This window comes from Thalassophryne amazonica, chromosome 20, assembly GCF_902500255.1.
Source record: "Thalassophryne amazonica chromosome 20, fThaAma1.1, whole genome shotgun sequence".
NCBI lineage: Eukaryota > Metazoa > Chordata > Actinopteri > Batrachoidiformes > Batrachoididae > Thalassophryne > Thalassophryne amazonica.
The window spans coordinates 6,243,242-6,257,256 of record NC_047122.1 but is presented as its reverse complement, the minus strand read 5'-3'; the positions used below and the strand labels follow the sequence as shown (position 1 = coordinate 6,257,256).

Genomic DNA, 14,015 nt, shown 5'->3' with positions numbered 1-14,015 from the left:
GGTGCCAAGAGAAGAGTTGTGGCATTGTATGAGGAAGTCTGGAGTGGCAGAGAAGTATCAATCAATCAATCAATTTTTTTTTTTTTTTTATATAGCGCCAAATCACAACAAACAGTTGCCCCAAGGCGCTTTATATTGTAAGGCAAGGCCATACAATAATTATGTAAAACCCCAACGGTCAAAACGACCCCCTGTGAGCAAGCAATGTTAGGGTAATGCAGGACATGTACAAGAATAACTTCAACTTCAACTTTCAACTTTTTTTTCTTGTATAGCGCCAAATCACAACAAACAGTTGCCCCAAGGCGCTCCACATTGCAAGGCAAGGCCATACAATAATTATAGTATGTGTGACAGCGGTGAGATGCGCAGTCGGAATGACAGACTCATTCAAGGTGGAGGTGGGATTACACCAAGGATCAGCTCTGAGTCCTTTCTTGTTTGCAGTGGTGATGGACAGGTTGACAGATGAGATCAGACAGGAGTCCCCATGCACTATGATGTTTGCAGATGACATTGTGATCTGTAGTGAGAGGAGAGAGCAAGTTGAGTCTAGTTTGGAGAAGTGGAGATATGCTTTGGAGAGAAGGGGAATGAAAGTCAGTAGAAGCAAGACTGAGTACATGTGTGTGAATGAGAGGGAGCCCAGTGGAATAGTGCAGTTACAAGGAGTAGAAGTGGTGAAAGTAGATGAGTTTAAATATTTGGGGTCAACTGTTCAAAGTAATGGAGAGTGTGGTAGAGAGGTAAAGAAGAGAGTGCAGGCAGGGTGGAGTGGGTGGAGAAAGGTGGCAGGAGTGATTTGTGACCGAAGAATATCAGCAAGAGTGAAGGGGAAAGTTTACAAAACAGTAGTGAGACCAGCAATGTTGTATGGTTTAGAGACAGTGGCACTAACAAAAAGACAGGAGGCAGAGCTGGAGGTGGCAGAGCTGAAGATGTTGAGATTCTCTTTGGGAGTGACAAGAATGGACAAGATTAGGAATGAACATATCAGAGGGACAGCTCAGGTGGGACGGTTTGGAGACAAAGTCAGAGGCGAGATTGAGATGGTTTGGACATGTGCAGAGGAGGGACCCAGGGTATATAGGGAGAAGGATGCTGAGGATGGAGCCACCAGGCAGGAGGAGAAGAGGGAGACCAAAGAGGAGGTTCATGGATGTGCTGAGAGAGGACATGCAGGTGGTTGGTGTGACAGAGGAAGATACAGAAGACAGGGTGAGATGGAAACGATTGATCTGCTGTGGCGACCCCTAACGGGAACAGCCGAAAGACAAAGAAGAAGAAGAACATTGCAATTTTTTTTAATTTGGTATATATTTTCATTATTACAGAAAAAATCTAATGTAAACAAGTAAAAATATATATAATTACAACTGAATATAGCTGTGTGCATATTTTATATATATATATATATATATATATATATATATATATTTAAGAATAAGATCAACTTCATTTATCCCAAAGAAAATTATTTTGCCAAAGTACCAAAACAGCAACAGTAAACCTTTTTTTAAGACATTTGCACAAGATGTTCAACAATGTTGCATAGAACTCTGAGTAACTGAATAACTCTGTTCACTTATGTATTCAACCTGTAGAAGGGGAAGGTGTTATACAGCCCAACTGCCACAGATAGGAAAGACCTCCAATGGTGCACCTCGGTGGTCTCAGTCTATGACTGAAGGTGCTGACAGAATGTCAGTGTGGCATACAGAGGGTGTGAGGTGTTGTCCAGGATGGTGAGCAGTTTCCTCATCATCCTCCTCTCTGACACCTCCATCAAAGACTCCAGTTCCACCCCCAGGACAGAGCCAGCCCTCATGATGAGCTTGGTCATATTAGCTGCCTTCAGCCTGCTGCCCCAGCACACTACAGTGGAGAAGATGACGCTGGAGACCACAGAGTGATAAAACATCTGCAACATATTTTGCAGACATTGAAAAATCTGAGCCTCCTGAGCTGCTTCATGCCGACGCGCGAAATCCTCCGCACGTCTTTCATTACAAAATGTCCTGTAACAGTGGAATGTGCCGCAAAAGTGCTATGTCCAGCTCTCCTGCCATTTCTGTGGTAGTCACATGATGTCCCGGATCAACACAGCGTTCAGTTTAGAAATGATCTGGTCGATCCAGCCTGTCGAATGGCCGCTCGGTGCGCCGCGCGCCCTCCACCGCTGTGGGCCGTCTTTAAAAAGGTTTTAACAGTCCATAATCCGCGTGACGCCGACCGAATCTTCACCGATATCCAACTGAATCTATCGAATGGTTTCCAACTGCCTGTCTCTAACAGTTTCTGAAAAAAAGCAGCAGTCTCTCAGCAAGTTCTCAGACAAAAGAAATCCGACGGGAGGGGTGGACCAGTGCTCACTCAAAGCCTGCCCACAGGCGAATAACGCAACCGACAGGCGTGGAAAAACTCACGCATGCGCACGAAGGTTCAAGCTTGGCTGATGTAATCACATGTGATTCAAATCCATATAGTTTTTGAAAAAAATAAAAAGGTACGATACTTTTTGGACAGACCTCGTATGTTTTTTTTTTCATTGTTAGATGGTTTTATCTTTTCTGTTGTGTTTTGTTTCATTAGGTTCTTTTTGTCTTTCTCTAAAATTGTATTGTAACATTATTAGTCTATTATTATTGACTATTACTGTCTATTATGTAGACTATTATTGTTGTTGCTATTACAACCCCTGGCAAAAATTATGGAATCACCGGCCTCGGCGGATGTTCATTCAGTTGTTTAATTTTGTAGAAAAAAAGCAGATCACAGACATGACACAAAACTAAAGTCATTTCAAATGGCAACTTTCTGGCTTTAAGAAACACTATAAGAAATCGTGGCAGTCAGTAACGGTTACTTTTTTAGACCATAGATTAGAACTTCCACCAAAGATTTTCAATTGGACTGAACTACATGCTCCCGGATGAGAGAAGACGGACACGATGACGGGTGTTTTACCAGAGCCTGATGCTAGCTAGGTGGCTCTGGTAAAACACCAGTCATCATTTTATACAACACATCATAATTTTAAAAACAGTTGACCTTGCAGACAATATCACCACATACATACCCATCCATCAAACCCATCCATCAAACACCTCCATTACGGTAATGTGAAATGATTTATTCTGAAATGTTGGTCTTCTCTCATCCGGGAGCATATAGTTTCAGTTTGCCACATCAATGAATGGAACCACACTGCCATCTAGTGGATATCCAGTGGTGTGAGTGTGTATTTGTGAATCAGTCGGCATTTGTTTGTGGATCTGTGCGCGAAAAGAATGTCTCAAAATCTCAAAATTACGTCGCAGAGGAAAGCGATGAATGCGTGTAATTGGTGATCCACAAATGCTGAAACTCAATTCACAAATACAATTTCCAGTTTTACAAATGTAATTTTTTTTTTTACAAATTAAGTTTTATATTTGCAAATACAACATTATTTGCAAAAAACAATTTGCAAGTTACAAATATGAAATTTGCATTTGTGGATATCTGAAGACATTTGCAAATCAATGATTATTTGTAGATCACCCTGTGTGCATTTACAAATATTAATGAGACAATTTTAACCCCATAGATGTTTGAGGAGTAGAGTGTGAACAGGAAGGAGACAGGACTGTCCCCCGTGGTGCAGTCTATGAAATTCACCAAAATTAAAAAAAAAATGCAAAGAAAACTGTCACCCTGAGAGTGACCAGTATCTTGCCAAAAGGTGAACAAAAGAGACTACCACGAGGAAAGAACACCATGAAGAGGGACTGACAGGCAAGGAAATATACTATATTCATGCTAAATCTGAGGGCAAAAAAAAAGCACAAAATGTGACCAGCAAAGGGTGTTTTTTTTTTTTTTTTTTTGGTGATTAGTGTGATCACTGTGACCTTGACCTTTGACCTCGACATTGACCCTTTTGTGTGCTCAACGGTATCTGTAAGACTGCAACATGTGATCTTACAAGAGTCTGCAACGATGATTTACAGGCTTTGTCACACCCTTAAAAAAAATAAATAAAAAAAATAAAGATTTTGCAAATTTTTGTGATGTTATCAAATGACATAACACCTTTGCTATATTCTGGATTTCCTCATCAAGCCCTTTAATTTGATGTATTACACGAGATGTTTTGCTGTAATCTGACGTTTGACCTAATTTATGTGACATTTGACCTCAAGCAAAACCCTGAAGGTCAAGGTCAATTGTTTATCCCAGGGAATGGCTTAAGGGCAAGACCTATCACTATGTCATGCCAAAATTGGAGGCAAAATTTCAAAAATTGTGACCATGAAAGTTGTTTTGTTGAATTTTGTGTTTGACCTTGCTGTGACCTTGACCTTTGACCCTAAGATTGATCCTTTTGTGTTCTGAAAGGTACCAAAGGTAAAGGATTTTATGGGAAATCTCAATACTTAGGGTGAATACTGCCATGAACACTACTGGCCAGGATATGGCAGTAGAGACTGTGAAAACTTGCCAAAACAAATCCCAAATAATCCGCGTCTGCTACATTTAAGGTGTGTTGAATTTAATGAACGCAAACCAAATTTCAGACATCTTATATATATTACTCTGGAACAAAGACAACAAACAGTGTTGTAATAGACAATAAGCACAACGTTAAAGAGTAAACAGGAAGCGATTGCAGCTCACAGTGATTCCAACTGAAATAATGGAGAAGCAACCTGAGCTTCTTCTGGCATTTTTACATAAAACAAACACAATAACAATGTCTACAAAACCCCGAGAATATATTCACAAGCGTTTTAGGCACAATATACAAAGTTTAATGTTGGAGCCTGATCAGAGCGTCTCAAATGCATTTCTTCTGTCGTGAACTTTTACCCAACTGGATGCACTAGCACTGCTGAGACATGTCCACACTAAAACCTTCAAAATTAGTGCAATACTTTAAAAGTAAAACATATAGCTGATATTTTCACTTTATAAAATTTCAGAAGTGGCGTTAAATTAAATAACATGCCCGAAATTAGTTTGGTTAAAATTTTAACCAAAAGTTAAAACTGTATGCCTCTGGATGACTTGGGTGATATTGCTGGTGAGTTAGTATGGTGTCAAGAGCAATTATGGGCATTTTCACAATATTGTAGAGCATTCAGTCCCAAAGAGGTCAAAAATTGATGTGTTCAATTTGCTGTTTTTAGTAATTAGTTTATATCTCTAACTTTTATGGTTACAGAAACTTTTTAAATTTTGGCTATAACTTTATTTTCTCTCAAGTTCTGGTCTTTCAAAGTATACATGTCCAAAAGGTTAAAAATACAAGAAAATTACCACTGTCAGTAATAGCCATAAATTAAAATAGCCATAAGTTAAAATAAGTTCAAGTTTCTTAGTAAAACTTACCTAGATTATTTATATCATTTACTGGATGACTAATATTGATGTAGAAGCTGAAATTTTCACTAAGTGAAAGCCTTAGTGAAATATTCTCCTCTGGTGCCAAAATTTTCGACCCATAAGGGACAAATATGAGAGCTAAATGTTATTCTTTTGTATGAATAACAACAAATTATGTTTTTATTATAAGTATTAATCCATAGTTTCAAGAAAATATAATACATGGCCCAAAGTGATAACTCTTGTACTGCATTCCAGCAATTTGTGCATCTTTTGTTGGAGTTCGGATAATTAGATTAAGTCAATAGGCTGCAAAAAATTAAAACAATGTCAAGACTGTCAGAAATAGTTCAAAAGTATATAATGTCAAAGTGTCTTGATATACATGGTTAGTCATATGACTGAAAACCCACCGACAGCCGTCTGAAAGCCATCTCAAAGCAGTCCTGTGAGACCAACACGGAGGTGGTTTTGTCCCGCACCATGGCGCATCGGTCCACTTTTCTTTCCATGAAAAAAAACTCCTTTAACAGTGGAATGTGCTAAAAAAGTGCTGATGTCCACGCCTTTTTCCTTTATTTGTGGAAGTCAGACGACGTCCCGGATCAACAAAGCCTTCACGTTGGAAATGATCTGGTTGATTCAGCCTGTCGATCGGCGCTTGGAGCGCGGCGCGCTCTCAGCAGCTGTGGGCAGTCTTTAAACCAGCTGGAGCACTCAATCTGTGTAATCCTCATAAAACTGTCCCTGAAAGCCAACAGAATTTTCCGAAAAGGTGTCCACCTGGAGGTCTCTCACAGTTTCTGGAAAAAAATTGATGCAGCAAAGCTCCAAATCGTTCAGACATTTATTCGCAATAAAAAAACGACGAGAGGGTGGACCACTGCTCACACAAAGCCTGCTCACAGGCGAATGACGCAACCGACAGGCGTGAAAAAACTCACGCATGCGCACGAAGGTTCAAGCTTGGCTGATGCAATCACACGTGATTCAAATCCATATGGTTTTTGCAAAAAATAAAAAGGTCCAATACTTTTTGGACAGACCTCATATTAGAGAAATAAATCAATAAAATCAGGAAAGATTAATGATACAGGATACTTTAAGATTTGTAACAAATGGTTTCGGAGTGGACAAAATATTTTAGACACATTCCTTGTGAGTCTTATTCAAAATTAACAGCCAATAATTTTCCAAGTGCATAATATGTATACTATGAAGTGCGTGGATATTTTTTATTACCTTGCCTTAGCAGAAATATTTACAGTGTTAACATACCGAGGACTTAAAACTGTATTTCACAGTGCACACTTTTGGACGGAATGATGTTCACATGCTTCTCAATACCAAGTCTCAGAAGCTAGTTCCGATACATTTTGCCCTAAGTTGACAAACATAGATGCACTTTATTAAAAGTGTATCTGATTCACAAAGAGGTATTTCTTGTTAGAGCAACAGATGGAAAAGTCGGAGTGGACATTTTGGACGGAAACTTACTCATGCGGATTCAATTCTACCCTGTGCGGAAAAAATCCTGGATATAGCCACTATTGCATCATTCAGTAAAAGTACATATTCTAATGTATTTTACCAGTGAATATTTTTGTGGTGAATATTCTGCCTTGGAAATTATTCAACTTGGAAAACTATGAATTTTTCAAATGGGAAAGTCATTTCTGTCCAAAATTCAACTGCTTGATATATTTTCAAGATAAACAAAAAGTTTTTGTTTGTTATTTTTTTATTTACAGGTACTTCATTCTATCATGTATTTATCCATATATGACATTTTACCTATTATGTTTAGATACTGGAAATATAAGGCCAATTTCGGTGCAACCGCAGCGCTCTACGATACTGTGAAAATGACCTTACCTTGTGACCAGTTCTCCTTTGACTGCAGAGGCTAGAGTGGTTTCTCCTGAAACCAGCTCTCTTCTGTTTACACAGAATAGAGCTGTTTATCTGTTACAAAACACTGAACAGAGAAGCACTAAAATCTTTGATGTAAGACTTAACAAATGTGTTTAAATGTTAAAGCTTTATTCACAATGCCTGCAAAAACATGTTAGTGATCTAAAAATTATTGTACCAAAATTTATTGGAAGATAATTGGTCCGATGATGGTTTTCAAAGTTATCTGAAAAGCTAATCTGATAATGAAAACATTAGCTTCGATAATTAGCGGTTAGCGGAACTCTGCCCACCACTCGACCCGGGAACATTAGTCCTTTTAATATTAATGATGTTTCTTTATCTTGCAGTGTTCTTCCAAGGTTTTGTTGATGAAATCTGAACATAGCGTGCAGAGGACTTTACCGGGGAGCTCAACCTTGCAAACAAATTCACAGAGTCTTGACTTGGTCCACATCCACCTCCGACTCCAAATATGTCCATTTAAACCTTTTTTTTTTTTTTTTACACCACTATCGATGTCTTTAACGTGGTCTTCGTCCTCTCTTGGTAATTTTGGACATGTTAAAGATGCAGCTCGACAGCTTGCAGTTTTGGCAGCGCTATTATGATTCCTGAGCCGTTTCTGCAAAAGTTTATAAATATACAGTGGGGAAAAAAGTATTTGACGCCCTGTCAGTTTTGCAGGTTTTCCCACCTACAAAGAATGGAAAGGTCTGTAATTTTTTATCGTAGGTACACTTCAACTGTGAGAGACAGAATCTAAAAAAAAAGTCCAATAAATCACACTGTATGATTTTTAAATAATTAATTTGCATTTAATTGCATAAAATAAGTATTTGACCCCCTAGATAAACAGAGCTTAACAATTGGTACAGAAACATTTGTCTGCCATTACAGAGGTCAGACGTTTCCTGTAGTTCTTGACCAGGTTTTCACACACTGCAGCAGAGATTGTGGTCCACTCCTCCATACAGATCTTCCCCAAATCTTTCAGGTTTGGAGTTTCAGCTCCCTCCAAAGATTTTCTATTGAGTTCAGGTCTGGAGACTGGCCAGGCCACTCCAGGACATTGAAATGCTTCTTACGGAGCCCCTCCTTAGTTGTCCTGGCTGTGTGTTTGGGGTCATTGTCATGCTGGAAGACCCAGCCATGACCCATCTTCAATGCTCTTACTGAGGGAAGGAGGTTGTTTGCCAAAATCTCGCAATACATGACCCCATCCATCCTCCCTTTAATAGGGTGCAGTCATCTTGTCCCCTTTGCAGAAGAGCACCCCCAGAGTATGATATTTCCACCCCCATGCTTCATGGTTGGGATTGTTTTCTTGGGGTTGTTCTCATCCTCTAAACATGGTAAGTGGAGTTGATTCCAAAAAGCTCTATTCTGGTCTCATCTGACCGCATGACCTTCTCTCATGTCTCCTCTGGATCATCCAGATGGTCACTGGTGAACTTCAAATGGGCCTGGACATGTGCTGGCTTGAGCAGGGGGACCTTGCTGCCCTGCAGGATTTTAAACCATGACAGCATCATGTGTTACTAATGTAATCTTTGTGACTGTGGTCCCAGCTCTCTTCAGGTCATTGACCAGGTCCTCCTGTGTAGTTCTGATCTTTCTCAGAATCATCCTTACCCCACAAAGTGAAATCTTGCAGGGAATCCCAGACCGAGGGAGATTGACAGTCATCTTATGATTATTTATTAGAAAGTGGAAGAAACACAACAGTTGTTGTCTTCTACCAAGCTGCTTGCCTGTTGTCCTGTAGTCCATCCCAGCCTTGTGCAGGTCTACAGTTTTGTCCCTGGTGTCCTTAGACAGCTCTGTGGTCTTGGCTATGGTGGACAGGTTGGAGTGTGATTGATTGAATGTGTGAACAGGTGTCTTTTATACAGGTAACAAGTTCGAACAGGTGCAATTAATACAGGTAAAGAGTGCAGAATAAGAGGGCTTCTTAAAGAAAAATTAACAGGTCTGTGAGAGCCAGAATTCTTGCTGGTTGGTAGGGGGTCAAATACTTAATTTATGCAATAAAATGCAAATTAATTATTTAAAAATCATACAATGTGATTTTCTGGATTTTTTTTTTATTCTGTCTCTCACAGATGAAGTGTACCTACGATAAAAATTACAGACCTCTACATTCTTTGTAGGTGGGGAAATGTGCAAAACTGACAGGGGGTCAAATACTTATTTTCCCCACTGAAATACAGAGATAAACTAACTATTAATACTGTGATTTCCTGCTTTTGATAAAGATGGCAGTGTTTGTGGTTTTATTTTATTTATTTATTTTTTCATTATTCCATGTTCAGCTGGAGAACTGCTGCACACAGACGTTAGACTTTTTTTTTTTTCTTCCAGCTTGGGACTCCGACGAGGGTGGTCGCATCTCCTCCACTCTCCCTTATCTCTCTGCTTTTAACCTTCAAGTCCCTACTTCACCAGACTTGTGAATTCCTCAAAACTATATTGGATTCTGGATCTATTGGACTACTATTGGATTAACCACGGAATTGATCAGCTGGTCTCTGAACGCTATTGGCACCATTTTTTCTACAAGGTCGGGACCAGGGGATCCTGCCTGCCCAGATGGAATTTATCCTGCTGGCTATGTCCTCGACTCCTGGAGTTCCTGGCGTGTGGCATGTTTGGCGCCTTTCTCTGTGGAGGACGTCGAGGACCTATTCATTTTTGGTCTTATGGTAGCAGGGCTGGTAGTTTTTGGCTTATGTGCTGCCCTGATCTACCGGAAAATTGGCAAGATGGCGGCATCAAGAACCACGGGCCCTCGCTTATGCTTTATGATTAACAAGGTCGGCAAGGCAGTGCATTCTCAGACTGCGTTGACTCTTGAACTCAGACGCAAATTGGATGACACCTTGGAGCTGATGCGTGCCTTGCAGCTGAAGCTGAAGGTTTCAGAGGCCGGTGAATATTCTTAATTCAAAATTAGGAATATTCTTAATTCATAATTAGGATTTGGCTGAGTGAGTGGAACTGTAAAAAGTGTTTTTCACTGCTCGGCTGCAACATTACAGACATCAAGGTCAATTGCCCACTGTTTTTCCTCCAGAGGAATTTATCCAGGCTCTGGTGAGATTATTTGGCTCCATTCTTATCTCAACCCACAAGGACAATAAACTGACAGACTTAGACAAGGACTGAAGCATGCTCCAGCCTCTCCTCTTATCACTCTTCCTGCCCCTCCCTCCCTGCGGCAGGCCTCGTCCTCTCAAGCTGGCCTAGCGGCGCGACTTGACAGTTGCAGCGGCTACAAACACATTTACATTGCCTCAATTGGGAAATGGACTGTTTCAAGTTTAGTGCACAAGTCTTGTCCACAATTTCTCGGATAGACACACGACTGAAAAGCCACCGAAAGCCGTCTGAATCTTCCGAATGGTTGACAAGCTGGGCATGTTCCAACATGTCCTGTGAGACTTCAACACGGAGGCGCTGTTGCTGCGCCATCAGCTTCGTGCCGATGAATTTCGCAGCAACTCTTTTCATTGCAAAATCTTCTTTCACAGTGGAATGTGCCGAAAAAATGCTGATGTCCACCTCTTCCACAATTTCTCGGATAATCACATGACGGTCCCACATCATCACAGCGTTCACTTTGGAAATGATCCGGTCGTTTCAGCGTGTTGATGCCGATCGGAGCGCGGCGTGCCCTCCACCGTTGTGCAGCCGTCTTTAAACCGGTTATCTGTGTGATGCCCAGAGGATTGTCACTGAAAGCCGTCTGAATAATCCGAATGGTTTCCACCTGGCTATTGCTCAGTTTGTGGCAAAATTTGATGCAGTCGCACTGCTCCAGTCATTACACCATTTCCTTGCAAAGAAAAAAACGAGAGACTCCACCCATCCTCACACAAAGGCTGCTTACAAGCAAATGATGCAACCGACAGGCGTGAAAAAAATCACGCATGCGCACGAAGGTTCAAGGTTGGCTCATGCAAGCACACGTGATTCAAACCCATCAGGTTTTTGAAAAAAATAAAAAGGTTGGATACTTTTCTAACAGACCTCGTATGTGTTGTCCTAATTCTGATGAGTGCCATTATTATGGTAAACAAGTAATAATTGTAGATCAATTGCTGTTGTATGTGGAATGTGTGTGCGGACATCTCATTGTTGTAATGACAATGATAATAAAAGCTATCTTTCTATCTATCTATCTAGGTGGCTCAGCAGAGGTAAATGTTTGGAACGGTTTAATGAATTGTTGCCCAAAACTAAAAAATTATGAAACGTTCAAACCATGAATATGTGCTGAATATGCACAGCTTTTGGATTTAGCTTTCTTATCTCTTGCCTCCTCTCAGTGCCAGAAGTCCCACTAAGGTAGGAAACAACTTTTCCAACTTTAATTAGGTGTTGTGTAATTTGAGTTGTTTGTTGTTGTGTTGTTTCAGGCCAGTCCTAATCCTACTTGTGCTTATTCTTTGCACATTTACTTCAATAATGCATTATTATTGTTAAAATTTTATCTTTGTGCCAGATCTCAGTTCAAAAAAGGGTGGGCACCCCTGGTCTATATCGACCAACACCTTTTCTGGGGTCTGATAAGTGTTGGCATCACTGGAAACACTGGCCTTAATCCAGTGTTCCGTTCATCCCGCAGCACCAAATCTGCTTACCAAAAGTGGACTACATTCCATGCCTGGCTCCAAGCCAGCAATCTGAGCTTCTTACCCATTACAAGTTTGAAAATAGGTTGAGATCGTCTCGACCCCAAGGCCTCTAGTCATTCACTGTATTAAAACTGCTAACCATTAAAACAGATTTAAACTCCTACTCCACTCCGCTCCTTTAAGGCCATGCCTCCAACACACATGACTGGAATGCACACTGCGGTTTGCTGGAGCTACAAAGAGTGGGAGAGCCCCTGAAGGGGTTAACATCCGCACAAAACTGTTAATTTCTGAATGATTCACAACAATTTTTTGTTGTGAATCATTCAGAAATGAGTCACAACAAAAATTTGCGCCCTTGTTTTCCACATGGCTTCCAGATGTGCAGCCACATCTGGAAACCATGTGCAAAACAATTTTTTTGTTAAATGAATGATGTTGGAGGTTTCACTTGAGTTTTCAGCTTCTAGTCCTCTGTGATCTGCAGCTGCCCTTGACACAGAACCTGTTAGGACTGGGCGAATGTGTGCGGGTGCACTTGTTTTATCCACCGGGCAAAATTAAAGTGTTTTGCAAAATGGAACGCATACCACAAAATCATCAAATTACACAGCCCTAACTGCGACCATATGAAATGGGTTAATTTATTTCAGAACATATTTTAAATTCTGCATGTCAGGATTGCCAATAATTCTTCTCAGGGCTGAACTTGTTTTTCAGTATTAATGGAAATGTTCAACATCACTCATAACATTCATTTACAATACCCAGGGTAAATACGCAATTAAGATAAAAAACGCACAGTTTGCATGCCAAAGACAGACCTGAGTCCTACATGAATGGTGTAATGAGAGTTTCACCCGGAACCCAAAACATATTCAACACGTGTCCAGTAGAGGAAAGTATTTTCAAGTGTGAATCCTGTCTTTCGTATCTAAGATTTTATTTGATAGCTTTGATTCATTTTATGAGGGTGTCAAACTGTATCTTACTGAAACCAACATTCCTTTCATGTGATGGGTTAATTCCTCACCTCGAGGTACAGTGGTGAACAGGAACCATGGTTCATCCTCTGGGCCAGCTGGTCCCGCTGCAGAATGCACTCCTCCAGGTGAATAACGTTTGGGTGCTGGCTTTGGATGCTGCTCAGAGCCCAGAACTCCCGCAAGGCAAGCTCTACATTCTCTGGAGAGTGGCAGCGGATCTTTTTTACCGCCACACGGGCACCAGTGCGCTTTACCACTGCTTCATAGACCACACCATAACTGCCACGCCCCACCTCCTGGATCAGCTCGTACTTCGGCTGGCTGCTTACCATCCTATTCCTCACCATGGACACAGAATATGAGTGTTAATAGAGCAAGATTTTGTTTTCTGCACAATAACACTGCATAGATTCAGCAAGCTAGTAATCAAGCTCTAAAGTGTGGTGATGTAGTGCATTTTACATGATTATACATCTGACTGAAATCCTTTGTTCTGATTGGCTGATTCGCGTGTAATAATTGCAATACTTTTCACAATAAATCATCCAAAGTTAACAATAGCCACATTACTGACTGATTCTGCACCATTTTGGGCAACATTATGAGTGATTGCGGACCAATTTTGTCATAACGGGGCAACAATGTTTCGCGCATGCGCAGGGGTGATGCGTTACAGATGACATCATGGTAGAGAGCAGAAGGTTTGCGTCCGTGGATACTGATGAGATAAACACTCTTCTACCCAAGAAAGACAGTGAGAGCACCGCGAAAAGTATCAAGAAATGTTCCGCACTGTTCAAGGAGTTTTTAGCAAAGGATGACGGGAAAGATTTGGATGGTGTTTCACCACATGAGTTCAAGAAGCTTCCCACTGCCACACTCGACCATGAACTGGGACAGTTCTACGCATCAGTGCACTCCAAGACTGGCCAGAGGCTGAAACACAGTACCATGAACTCACTACGGTATGGGATATCGAGGTACCTTAAGGATAAGGGTATTGACATTATGGGGAATTTGAACAATGAAATTTAAATTAATTATTTGTTTCTAGTAAATTTAAATTTATTATTTGTTTCTAGTAAAATAACCAAAAATAAAAAGAATA

At 40.6% G+C, this 14,015-nt stretch overlaps 1 protein-coding gene across 2 annotated transcripts in view; it reads right to left on the bottom strand.

Moving 5' to 3' along the window:
* pdik1l (PDLIM1 interacting kinase 1 like) overlaps nt 1-14,015 on the bottom strand; it is a 64,563-nt gene that overhangs the window by 22,067 nt on the left and 28,481 nt on the right. Inside the window, exon 2 of one of the 2 annotated variants that reach the window (XM_034160559.1) lies at nt 12,955-13,240. In XM_034160559.1, the coding sequence (XP_034016450.1) occupies nt 12,955-13,239 (285 nt within the window). In that variant the 5' untranslated portion in view covers nt 13,240. Of the gene's footprint in view, nt 1-12,954; nt 13,247-14,015 lie in introns of both variants that reach the window. The other variant, XM_034160560.1, reaches the window with a different exon arrangement.